Below are 13,971 nucleotides of genomic sequence, written 5' to 3' on the forward strand. Positions count from 1 at the left end.
CACTTTCTGCTAAGATGCCTCAGGCTTCCTAGATTGTTTAATAAAAACTTCAAGGCTCTCTGCAATAACTTTCGAACGTCATGGTTAATATTTAAACTATTAGATCTGTTCCTACTTTTGCCAAAATGTGACCATACAGGTTTTATCTAACCTCAAGAATGTTTTATTTCTATAATATCTACCTCCTCATACCTTAGTATAGCCCTAATATCTTTACTACACTGAAAACTGGAAGATACTTTTAACATTTGAATATTTGCTTTTGAATAAGGAATTTATTTATTTGTGTATTCAAAGATTTTTATGAAAATATCCATTTATTTGTTTTTATTGTTTACCGTGATATTGCCTTGTACAGTTACAAGCATTGGTGAAAAGTAGTAAGAGACATTAATTCCCTGTATCAGATTATAGAATTATTGAAAAAGCAACATAGATTATTATAGATGGGTACCCTGTCTCTTGTTAAGAAACACTCTGTAAATGAGCATTCATAAGACTTAGCTAAATAAAGGTGAAATCATTATTTAGAATTCAAAGAACATATTAAAGGAAAACAACATTTGATGAGTTGAAAACGAGTAACCTAAAAAATAATGTCGATTAAAAAGTCTCACTATTTTAATTCAATAAAACTATTTGAAATGAACATATTTAAGTTTTGAGTCAATCTTTTCTGGGAATATATTCTGTCAGCCAATTTAGAAAAGAAATAAACTATGTACAAAAACTTATTTTCTGTGTATGGAAAACAGAGTGTAGAGTCAACAAATTTTATTAAGCACCAGCTAGTACTGGAAAGGCAAAGAAAGCCAGCATGCAAGAATGATGAGATAATTATCACAAGTCACTCAGAACTAATTCTGTGTCTTTCAATATTTTGAGTAAGTGAAATAACCAGCTTCTAAAAGAATACTATACTATATATATAGACTATATATATAGACAGATCTGTTACAAAAAGGGGGTGGGGAAGGGAGAAGGGAGAAGAAGGATTTATGCCAGGAAAGAGAAAGCCTCAAAGCACTCTTACTTAGATTCCCCCTCCGCGTGGTGCCTGTCCATACCTGTCCTTAGTGGACATTCCATTTACCAACTATACAGCTGAGTGTCTCTGGGCTCCTATTTAAATGCCTGTCTCACTGTTCTCTGTACAACATAGGCCTTCTGCTTTATTGTTTTGAATTTCTAATGCTTGTTATATTTACATTTATTTTAGTACCCAAATTAGATTTTGTAAAATAATTTATTGTTCAGAGGGAAGGAATATGTGATTGATTATTGAATATCACAATATTTATTACCAGTCTTATAAAGATATGGTCTATGTACTGATAACAGTTTATTTCCATTGAAAAGAAAACCAAAATGGTCTATACTGAAATACAACTATCTTAGCTAAAATATGAATAAAGGTTCTATCTTAAACATGAATATTGAAATTGATTAAAACAAGCTAAAACTTTATATACATATATATATAAACATACGTACATATATGCACTTGGCCCTCAGTATCTACATCAATGAATTCAAACATCCACAGGTCAAAAATATTTGGAAAAAAATAAAAAATAGCAATATAAAAATAAAAATAATATAAATATAAAATATAGTATAAAAACTATTGACATAGCATTCACTTTGAATTTGTTATTATAAGTAATTTATAGATGATTTAAAGTGTTCAAGAGCATGAGCATAGGTTACATGCAAATATATATAAGGGACCTGAGCATCTGTGAATTTTGGTATCCACAGGGGTCTGGAACCAATCCCCTGTGGATAACAAGGGACAACATTATGTGTGTGTGTGTGTGTGTGTGTGTGTGTGTGTATGTATATATATATATGTATACCCATTGTTATTGCCTTCAAAATCAAGCTATTTTAGATATGACATATCTTTAATATCAAATCTGTCCACTTTCACTCATTTTCTTATATGAAAAGTATCTGCTACACTTTCCTGAGCTCAGGAAAGAATAACTTGAAAATTACATCCGTTTCATAATACCATGTGAAAAAAAAGGAAGAACGGGAATTAATAGTTATAATGAGTCTAGGGAAAAACCTGTTAACATTTTCCAAATGAAACGTGTTCTTTTAAAAAGCATTTTAACAAATAGCATTTACAGTATGTTAAGTATAATAAGGCCCTTGGGAACTGGTAGGCATAGGTAATAGAATATGGAACCTAGTAATTCTAAATTGTATTTAGCAAAGCCAATTGCAGTCTTAACTAGCTCATAAGTCACTACTTAGTAAGACACTATACTTAGTTCAGTTCTTCAGTCTTATAGCTTCATTGTCATGACCTATAAAGTTGGAGTCCTTAGTACTTACGCGTAGCAATTGTTTGCTTTTAGAGAATATCAAATTTATATTTTCCAGGAAAAGAATTTTATTTGTATATTACTTAAGTTTTCTTCAGAGTGACGTTTATACTTATCAATTGTTAGATTCTATAATACATACGGAAAGTTAATAATTTTATTGAAAATAATTCCTGAGAACTAAATGAGTGCGATAGACACAAATACACACACACACTATTAGGATCCCTTGAATCAGGGAGGTCTGGGTCTACTATGACTTTCTGAGGTGACTAGCATCCCCATCTTTAAAGATGAGTTAGAAGAATTTTTAAAAAATGCATTTTAGTTATCTCATGTTCTGTTAACTTTGCAAGCCTGAAAATGCATTTTTTTCCAAATAAAGTGTTTATGCAGTTCCACTTTGAATGGAAACATAGAGTGGCCTGCAGTCTAATCTTGCCCTTTTAAAATATTTCTTCCTCTGGGCAGCAACTTTCATGGTCTAGGTAGGGTGCTACTGATATTTTCAGAGTTAAGAAAAATCCCTCAGGTTTGTTTGTAGTTCTTAAATTGGTCATCTGCACAAAAGATCTCATGGGAATTTGGGCTTGCAGGTTTTGTTTTCTTTTCCATATTTGCTTGAATATTAATAGTATCAAGCTAACAAATTAAGAAATTTGTTTTATGTGTACAAACTAATTTTAAACTAAAATTAATCATGAGCCACAGCCTTTGTAAATCATAGTAGAAATCACAGTGGAAGACTATAATAAATATGCTTGTTACCATTAGATAAGCATGAGAAACAATGAAAGGAAATTCCAACATTATTCAGTAGGTATTTTCATGAATATAAAGCCTAATAACCTAAGAAATTAAAAATCACTTAACAAAGCTTTAAAAAGTCCAGTCTGTGCATCTATAATTTTCACAAGGCGGTGTTTTTTTTTGTATACTTTTACTTTTTAAATTACTTTACTACCCTAGCTTTTATCCATTTGGAAGAGATTTCTGATGTTTTGTCTGCTTAAAGCTGTTGATAATTTTTATGGAGAGTCTTGAAATACTAACTAGACAAGGAGATTGATAGCTCTAACAACAGCTGAAATTGAGAGAGAAATTTTTCTCTAGATACATTTTTTTGGTTGTATCCTAAATTCCTAAACTTGAGTAAGCAACCTTCTCACATTTCAAATTCGATTTGTTTCTATTCCTAATACATAATTGATATTCTTCAAAAAGATTTTAGAATGGTTGTGCTATTGTTGGAGCAGAGGTCCACAAACTTTTTACGAGTCAGATTGTAAATATTTCAAGCATAGGAGCCATAATGGTTTCTGTCACATCCACTCAAATATGCTGTTATGGTGTGAAAGCAGCCATAGACAATATATCAACAAATAGGAGTGGCTGTGTTCCAACAGAATGTAATTTACAAAAATAGGCAGCAGTGCTGATCTGGCTCATGGTCTATAGTTTGTCAACCCTGTGTGGTAGGAAGAATAATGACCACCCCAAAATGTCCACAACCTAACACCCAGAACCTGTGAATATGTTACATGTCAAAAGGGACTTTTGTGTGATTACATGTCAAATGAGACATGTGTGTTATATGTCAAAAGGAACTTCTGTGTGATGTGATTAAGGACAAGGACATTAAAATGGAAAAACTATCCTGGATTATCTGAGTAGGTCCAGTTTAATGACATGGGCCCTTAAAAGTAGAGAACCTTTCCCAGCTCTGGTCAGAGAGATGCAATGTAAAAAGACTCAACCTGCCATTGCTGGCTTTGAAGAAGAAGGAAGAAGGCCACAAGTCAAAAGATGTGGGCATCCTCAAAAGCTAAAACAATCTGTGATTGTCAACCAGGAAGGAAGTGGGGACCTCAGTCCTCCAACTGCAAGAGTCTGTAAGTGGATTCATCCTCAGATTCTCCAGAAAAGTGTACAGTCCTGCCGACACTTGGATTTCAGCCTTGTGAAACTCTTAACCTGAGACTCGGCTGAGCTCATAGGTCAGAATTCTCACCTATGGAAACTGAAATAATAAATTCATGTCATTCTGTGCTGCTATGTCTGTGATCATTTGTTATACCAGCAATAGAAAACTAATACACTCTGCATTGGCACACTGCAAAATTAATATATATATATATGTATATACACACACACATTAATAGTTTCATTTAAGTCAGATTACTATTATACAGATGATATATTATTCAATGAAAATCAGTTATCAACTAGAAAGTTCATTTTGTCCTGGCAATTACCTATAATAGCACTTTATGAACCCAATTAAAAGAATCACCAGATAGTGAGAATTGTCATTGTAAAGTGGGGGCGGGATACTAGGGGAAATTAGGGAATACCATGAGACAGCATCGTCAGGTAACCAAAAGAAGGGCCATATGGGACAAGGTGCTGGATGCCAAGGGCAACTCTGACATTTACAGATATTTTGTACTCTTAAAACAACTTAGCTAAACTTCTCTGCTGGCAGTTGGTAGACTGGAGCTATCACTGCCACCCCTGACTGCCATTGTCTGTGCTACAACCTCATGTAATTATTATTAGGGCACACTGTTGTATCCTCTTGAATGTAAAAGGAAGAGAGCTAAACTATATACTCTATCTATATGGAATCTAGATATTTAAATATTCATTTATTAAAGTTATTTGTCACTTTCAACTAATAGTAAATACTTGCACAATTTTAACCCTAGAAGACCCATTTCTGTGCTGAGAGTTGCACCAGATTCTATGGAGCCATTATTGGGAATGATGTAATCATATGTGGGTAGGACATTCTAAGACATATATGTCGAGGCAATGGTTTTCTTTGAAGGATACAAATGTAAAAATTCGTGATGTTTTTTCTCTTTCGTACTGCTTCCCATATGACAAGTAGAAACTATTCATCAGGAAATAATGTACATTCAGGTTAGTGATAAAATTCAGAAATTAAAGAAGCAAGCTGTTATCATTTGCTTTAAATTAATGTCATCTGGTTAATGTGGGCTACTGAGTAACTATATAGCAGAAGTGAAATTAAATATATACCTTCTCGTTTCGTTCCAATGAAATAGTTGCCAACTCCCTGAGAATAGTTATGTAACGTGGATGCGACTGGTCCTGATAACACAATATTCTGCTTCTCAGCTCAATGGCCTTTATATCATTGCACTTTAACCAAAGCCAACTTCTTCTTTTCTGTCTGAGTTCTCAGTGTGATCCTTTCTATCGAATCCTCAAAAGACAATTCAAATACTCTGTGTCACCATATTCCTAATAAGCAAGAGCACCTTGCTTTCTCAGTGAGGCTCTTTAGGCTTCAGATACTTGAGAGCTATCCCCTTAAAAAAAAAAATGATGGTAAAACCTAGACTTAGCTCTAAGGATTATTTAAAATACTAAAATATGGAACAGTACTTATCACAACTTTAAGAAAATGTTTGGAGAAGAACATGCAGTGGATTATTCCCTGTTGAGATTTATACCGTATTTTTTCAGTGGCATAATCCCCTTGGGTGGTGTTTACTCCTTCAGTGACTGTAGAGGTGTTTATATGCGAAAAGACATGACCCCAAAAGGGTTCTCTCTCCCAGATCAGCTACCACTGAACTGTCATAGATCTGACTGTGGAAAAATTTACATCTACTAAAATCTTGCTTCCCTAGCATGCAGTCCTGAGATTTTTAAGATGTGTTCTTTCTCAAGTAGCATTAAAATTACAAACAGGATATGAATTAGTCTTTTGCAGGTCAGGTCAAACATATTAGAAATGTTCTCAAGAAATCCCCAAAATTTATTTGTGCAGTTATGTATAATCACAGCAATTAAACTTTACTGGAGAAAGAAAGAGAGCATAAGCTCAGCAAAATCCAGGTCATTTTTATGTAATGTCTTGCTGTCTAAAATTTAGAAACTTAAAAAGTGGCCATGTGGTATCCAATGAACAGTATTTCTCCCATCCACACTCAAGAGGTCAATGTCCAATTCACTGGACAACGTGACAGAAAAAATCACCCTGGAACATCTGACTCAGAGCATTGGAAATGTTCAAATAGTTATGATGAAGTCACTGCCCTTCTTCGTGTCCTTAGCCGCTTTGTCAATTTGCTTGCTTTGCCTCCAAAGACAAGAGATTATTTTTGTTTCAAAAGAGCTGTAGAAGGTACAAAAAAGTTCTGAAGTTTCCAGGTTAGTGGTTTACTATTGCTTATGAGCACTAAGCATTTGAAGGTTTGAATATAAACAAACTCAGATAACCATGTTATTTTGGGGTTTTAAATTATTTTTAATTTTTTTAATTATCATGGGTATATAATAGTTGTACATATTTATAGGGTACATGTGATGTTTTGATACATGTTTACCATGTGGAATGGTTAAATCAGGCCAATTAACAAATCCATCACCTCACAAAGTTTCAGCTGGACAGGAGGCCTAGGCTTTAGTGATCTATTGCAAAGAACAGTGACTATAATGAATAATAATAGATTGTATATTTCAAAATTGCTGAAAAAGTAGAACTAAATGTTTTCACCGTGTTGTTTCTGTTGTGTGTGTCTTGAGCAGTAATTCTCCAAATCTGATGTGGATTAATATTATGGGGGGGGGGTGTGGGTATAGTTATTAAAATGCAGATTTCTAAGTTCAGCTTCAATCTCAAAATTCCCAAAGCCAAGAAATCTGCATTTTAATAAGTATCCCAGTTGATTCTGGAGTAGGTCTAGAGAAAACACTTTAAAAACATTTTTAAGATATCAAGAGAGTGATTAAGATAACATGTGCATTGAATTGATTTAGAACTTAGAAAACCAAGGAAAATGTAAGGAACCTTGGTCATTATTCCTTTTTATTGTGACTTTATAGATATCCAACTTCTTTCAGATCTCTGCTCAAATATTATCTTGATTGGTGAAGACTTTTCAATATACAGAGTTACAATCTACTCTATTTTTCCAGTCTTTCCTACTCACTGTGATTTATTTTTCATTATAGCACGTTACTATCTATATATTATATATGTACTTGTCGATATTTTTTGTCTTGTCCTCTCCCTACTCCCTTGACTATAGTGAAATCTGTGAGGCAGGGACTTTGTTTTCTTCAACCTTGTATCACAGTGCCTCCAAGGGTACCTGGAATGTAACAGGTATTTACTAGATGATTTTGGCATGAATGAATAGATTTGTTTTGATCATCACCCTGGCTTTATTTTCTGACTTCCATGCTTTGTGAGAGTAATTTAACATAGTGATTATTCCATTAAAAAAAAAGAGTTGGAAGAGAATTTTGAAAGAATAAAATGAATTCACTGATGAGTATAATTCTAGAATCATTGAGAGCTAGGACTAGAAAGGATGTCCAAATCCCCTATTTTATAAATAAGAAAACAGAAATTATGCAGTCCAAAAAAAAAAGAGAGAACCACCTATAGAAATACATTAACAAAGCTAGTGATATATTCTACTATTAAATAGATAATATTGGCTTGGTCGATCTTGAAACAGAGAAGTAAAAGAAAATAGCAAAAACAATTGAAAGTGGTGTGTAGAATATCTATCTATGATTAATTAGGAAATTTGAGTTATGGTGCATTTTTAAAATACTTAAAAGTATGTGAGTATCAATATTTTATTTATTTATTTATTTATTTATTTATTTCAGCTTACTATGGGGGTGCAAAAGTTTAGGTTATGTATATTGCCCATGCCCCCCCCCTCGCCCCCAAGTCAGAGCTTCAAGCGTGTCCATTCCCCTATTTTTAACTTGAGTTCAACTATGCTATTTTGAATGTAGCCAAGAGAGGCATTTTTTTTATTTTTGTCAAAAACATGTTTGTCAAGAATAGCATACCCTTTTCCAAAGTTTTCAAATACATGTAGTTTTAGTATTTAACATGTCACTTACATCTTGGTAAATTAATCTTCTTTAACCAATTTGTCTTGTTTACCTGACTATTTTTGTTTTCTTAATTTGATGCATTGCTTAAATCTCCTTCTTCAGGTTATCTCAGAGCTCACTTATTTTCCCCTTCCTCTGTAGTTACATTTTCTTACTACTTTCTGTTGGGCTAACCATTTCCTGTTATTGATTTTCTGTAAATTCCTCATAACAGATCTTGTAACAGAGGCCCTTTGAAAAAAGTATCTGAAAATTACAACAAATGTTTTACAAGTGGTTTCTCAGCAGAACCATTTAGCCAGTTTTTGTTTTTGTTTTTAACGTTTAGAATTCATTTATCAATGGCTTTTGCTTTGTTTCCCTTCTCACATTCTCATTCCTTAAGTGACTGGTCTACCCAGGTACTAACATTCCTCTGATTTATTCTGCTTATTTTTCTAAACTTCAAATGTTTAAGTTATTGACTTTGGCTCACAGAATTACACATTGGTAACTATGCTAGAATAAATATTTACAAATGGGTGTCTGTTTATCATGTACATTCAAAGTGTTTAGTAAAACACAACATTGAATGGTGCATTTTGCAGCCTATAATAATTACTACCTGGATGGTGATCAAATTTTCATAAGGACAGAGAGAGAGAAACATGCAATTAGGGTCTAAGATGTAAGAAGTGAAGGAGGTGGAGGATAAAACTGAGTATTGACAAAGGCATGAAATAAGACTAGAAGAAGCATTTCTCATGTTTATACTTTTGTCTGAAAGTATAAATTAGTTTCTTGAGGGTGTTAAAAAAGAAAGGGGTATCCAAACAATTAAGTTTATATTTTTTCTAATATTATTTTCTTGTGTTTTAGCCTGTTATGAGCAATAATTATGAAATATTAAGCCTATAATCAGTATCCTGTATTAGTTTACATAGAGATTTAACTTAATATGTATTATACATTACTAAAACCAGTGATCTACATTTAGAAGATCTATTACCACTCAGATTGCTCAGCTACACTGGGTTTATCCCATACTCTTTCATTGTGAGATTTCAAGGATAATTTGTTATCTGTAAAGTACTCTGAGCTCCTTGGAACAAAAACCTAGATAAATATAGCATAATTGTATGACAACATTTTAGACATACTGAGGATTTATCAGAAAGTCACAGACTATATGAAAAATCCAGGTAAAACTAAATAATGTCTCATAAGTTAGAGAAAGAAACCAATTTGAAGCACTATTCCCCCTTTTATCCCTTGAAAATCGAGATCTATCCCTTCTGTGAGAACCAGATAAGGATCCACTTCTCCCATAAAACTATTAATAAGTCTAATTAGCACAGACCATGACTCTGTTCCCTCATTTGTAAGCTCACTTACTCAGTAAGCTATGACTAGTGATATTTATATAAGCACTTCTCTCGTGTTGTTACATAAATATTCCCTGAGTATGCTCTTCAGCTACATCTACAGGACTATGACATGTTTCACAGGGAAGACAAGAGTTTTTATGCTCTAGGAGCATAATGTAAAGGTATGAGCACTTGATAAGAAGACACCTTGGATATGTAGTCTTTGATGGATTTTGGAGAATAGTTTTGGTGCTACAAAATTGGAGTTAGCCAAATGTCTCAATTAAAATAAATAGTAAAATAAGGTTAGGGTAGATTTCATAAATTTTAGAAGAGTGAGTTTAATTTTTATTTCTAGAGAAATGATAGAACGGACCCACAAAACACCATTTAGAAAGGCATCCCTCACAAAGAGCCTCCCTAGACTTTCAAAGATGTTGCCTAGTCTGATGCACTCCAGTGATGATCTACTTGTGAACAAGATGGAGGCCTGAGGACCAGATTGGCACTGAGGCCCTGAGGGACCGTGTCCACCTGTGGAAGGGAGCCAGTGGCCTGTTTCAGGACTGTATTTTTAAACTGCATTGGCCTATTTGTTATTTTTATCAATTACTTGGTTGGATGAGAATGCAGATAATCATGTTTGTTTTTTTAATGTTGTAATGACGCAAAGCTTGGAATGTGTGTGTTGCCAAAATCAGGGTTTAAAAGCTATGAAGAGACTGCAATGTATGAGTAATACCTGTCAAGCTCAAGAAGAGTCTACCAAAATATCTGATGCAATCTTAGTTTTCGTTATTAGGAACATGACACCTAAATTGGAGAGGAAATAGTACCACTTTGCTCTGCACAGGTCAGACACAAGTGGATGATTTCCCTCAATGCACTTAAAAGGATGTCCTCCAGGAAATGAGTGATGAGGACAAGAGGACTTGAAACCCACAGAGTATATCTAATGGATAAGAGAAGGCTCTTCAGGGGTAGGACAGAATCTGTAGTTACACATATCTAAAGTTATTGCATAAACGAAAAAGTATTAAGTTAGTTTCAAAGGGCAAAATAAGACTCCATGAAAGTGCATAGTCAGATAGGAAGAAAACACTCTCCAGCAGAAAGCATTTGAATAATGCAGTGTGAAAACTCATTGTGTCATGCTGAAGGTCATGGGGGATACTCAATACATAATTATTAAACTGAATTTAAAATCTAACATTTTTACTTAAAGTTTTGTTAGAAATGATCCTATACAAATATGACTTGTTAATTAGGCAGATTTGCAAGTCAACAAACTCTCTGGAAATGGATACTTCTTGTCTCTAGGAAGCACTAATTAAAGGCTAAAAAGAAGGTGGTGGTAATGATTGCACATGTGCATAATATAGGCTGTTTCACTGTCATTTAAATACTGGTAATAATTTGGTCTTCTTAAAGAAAGTAATCTAGCAATTAATATTCAATTTTCAACAAAACTAAATATAGTGTACGATATTTGTACTAAATGTATGATTTTCATAGAATTTTATAAAATTGATTACAAAATCTGTGAGAAAGCAAATGCAAGTTTCTTACAAAATATTGAGGCAGAATCTTTAAAATATCTGGCAGCAAGTTAAGAAATCTGCCATTCTGTTTCTATTTCACATAATCCTTCAATGCTGTGTATGTGTACTCAAGGTATATTTATTCTTTCTCTGCTTATTTTTAGGGTACTTTGAATCCCTATTGTGTGTTGTGGGATGACTCAAAAACGTAAGTGACAGATGTTTTCTTACACTACTTTGGACTAAATATTCAAACCACATTAAGTTATTTCAGCAGCTTGCCAGTTAATAGGAATATAAGTCAGTGGGATGTTACACTCAGAGGGAAAACATTCTCCTTTCTGAATCCGCAGGACAGCATGATGAATGTGTTTGTGTGTGATGATGCCATCAGGTTACATCTCAAGATAGGATTGCATTACCTAATTTGTAAGGCACGTTGTGATGTGAATTCCACGAGGATTTTTTAAAAGCTCTGATACTGTAGAATTTATGGAAGCTCAAATGCCATTTCAACATTTTGCCTTAGTAATTCAGCTTAGCATTGCAGAATAAAATAGCAATTTCTATGGTCATTTAGCCAATACATTACTCGCATGACCTTGAATCTATTATCAGGGTAATGCAATATTTATTTGGTCCTTTAAGATTGTTTTGTCATAAAAACATTGAGTGACACTTAATTTTTATTCATATATTTTATGAATTCATGCAGACAAAAGAAAATAATTATACTAAATGAGTAATCCTTCCATGTATTTTTTTTGTTTGTACAAGTAATTTCAATATATTGATCAAAATCATCTTTATTTCATTGATAATTCTATGAGATTTTAATGCCACAGAGTAGAAAAATCCATTGTGAAATCTTAGAGAGACTCCATACTTTAAATATTTATGTAGGTTACAGCTATTTGGTTTGCTTGGAGGGGAGATAAATATCAATCAATCCCAAAAGCTAATACCACCACCCGTATGCTGTCCGGTAGAGCACCACATTGTTGCATTCTATGTATTCTAAGAATTTGCCCAGTGTTCTTCACCCCAAATATGATCTACATCTGAGGTTTTATGATGTTACTTGCTTCTCACCAGAGAGTCCTTAGAAAATCACTAGGAAAGGATCAAACCCCCTGACCATTTGCTCAGTCCCAGGGTGCTGATACAATTAATTTAATATTATAGTTAATAATATTAAATGTATTTTTTGCTATAGTGTCTGATATTCTAGGGATCCTCTACTTCTAGAAACCCTAGTACCATAAGGAGAATTCCAGTTTTGCCTTGGTGATAGCATGAGCTGTATGGCCTTATAGATGTCATTATATTTTTGAAACCCCGTAGAGAAATCCATGGCAGTAAAATTTTTACATGTGTTCTTCTCTCTACAATAGCCAGAGAAGCCTTTGGTGGCATATTCTAAGGGGCTATTTAGTATGTTGTATAGCCAAGGGAAGAATAAAATGCTATAAAAATTTAATTGAATGTTTTCTGCTCCAGAAAAATATGCTATCTTAAACTCCTGATTATAGCAACTTGCATATCTCTGTGAATAATAACAAACTTTGATTTAGTTTTATTGTCTTTTTACAGGGTAGACTGTACTTCTATGTTGATCTAAAGAGGAAAAAGTGTTAGTTATTCCAAAGTCCCTTAGGACTATTAAAGGGACACTCCAAAAAGAAATATTCCCCCTATTTTGTGCCTCCTGTTTGCTTCCTTCCACAGAAAGTATAAAGTGTTGAGTTTAATTGATAAAGCTCTTGGTGTCTGAGGTCAGCATTCCCCTGAGGAATCAATCACCCTCAACTTTCCCTAACATCTACTGATAGCATGACTCTTATCCATCATGAAGAACCTGTCTTAGCTTTACAAAATTCAAGTTTTAAATTGTCCTTGAAAAAAACTATCTGGGGAGAGGAGGTGTGTTTAGTTGCCTTTCAAAGAAGATAATTTCATGAGATCGGTGTAGTTCATGTTTCCTTGATGTATCAGAAAAGTGATCAAAAAGCTTCCACTGTGACAGAACTTCTGTCCTATCATGCTTTTCACCAGATTGTTTCATCATTAAAATTATTTTCCTGGGTGAGTTTTTAAACAATGAAGGTTAAAACACCTTTACTTCCTTTTTTCACATCTATTCTTCTATTTTGTTCATGTTCATATATACAGTAATTTTAGCAATGCAATGATTTTAGCTTTGACTATAGGTCCTTTAAGTAAAATTAATAGTGAAGAGATAGTGCTACTTCTTTTTATACAGAAAGGGTCTCAGTTAAATGATAGTTTCAAGACTGTAGTATTGGATTTAATATTAGAATTTGTGTTTTAATTGTGGTTTATCAAGTTGCTGCTCTTTTTAATTTTTTTAAGTTTTTAATTACAAAAGCAATGCATTGAGTATCTTGTAAAACTTTAAAACATAACTGTTAGGTTAAAGGCTTATTGGTCCTTACCATCTTGGGTCTCTACACCCACCCGTATCTCCAAAATCACTCTTATCTACATTGTGCTGTGTATACTTTTAGGTATCTAAGCATTAACGTGTGTGCAGCCATAGGTATGAAGACTATTTCTACATAAATATTATCACACTGTATGTAACACTTAGCAATCTCAATTTTAAATTCAATATATGTCTTGGAAATTTTTATACTCGATGACTTATATTTCATTCCTTGTACCTGCTGCATTGTATAGGTATATCATAATTGATCTGATATTCTCTATATTGATGGCTACTGACATGGTTTTTGTTTTATTCTATCAACTGTGCTTCTATGTACCTTCTTATCCCTTCTTGAGCATGTCCCTGACCACCTAATCCAGTGTCATCCTATTTTCTTTATGTTC

At 33.5% G+C, this 13,971-nt stretch overlaps 1 protein-coding gene across 2 annotated transcripts in view; it reads left to right on the plus strand.

The window, feature by feature from the left end:
* The window catches only part of ADGRB3 (adhesion G protein-coupled receptor B3), a 673,565-nt gene that overhangs the window by 378,647 nt on the left and 280,947 nt on the right, over window positions 1-13,971 (plus strand). For both annotated transcript variants that reach the window (XM_045543808.1, XM_045543807.1), the window contains one exon: window positions 11,283-11,326. In XM_045543808.1, coding sequence (XP_045399764.1) covers window positions 11,283-11,326 — 44 coding nt within the window. The remainder of the gene's footprint in view (window positions 1-11,282; window positions 11,327-13,971) is intronic.

Source organism: Lemur catta, chromosome 2, assembly GCF_020740605.2.
Source record: "Lemur catta isolate mLemCat1 chromosome 2, mLemCat1.pri, whole genome shotgun sequence".
NCBI classification, from domain to species: Eukaryota; Metazoa; Chordata; class Mammalia; order Primates; family Lemuridae; genus Lemur; species Lemur catta.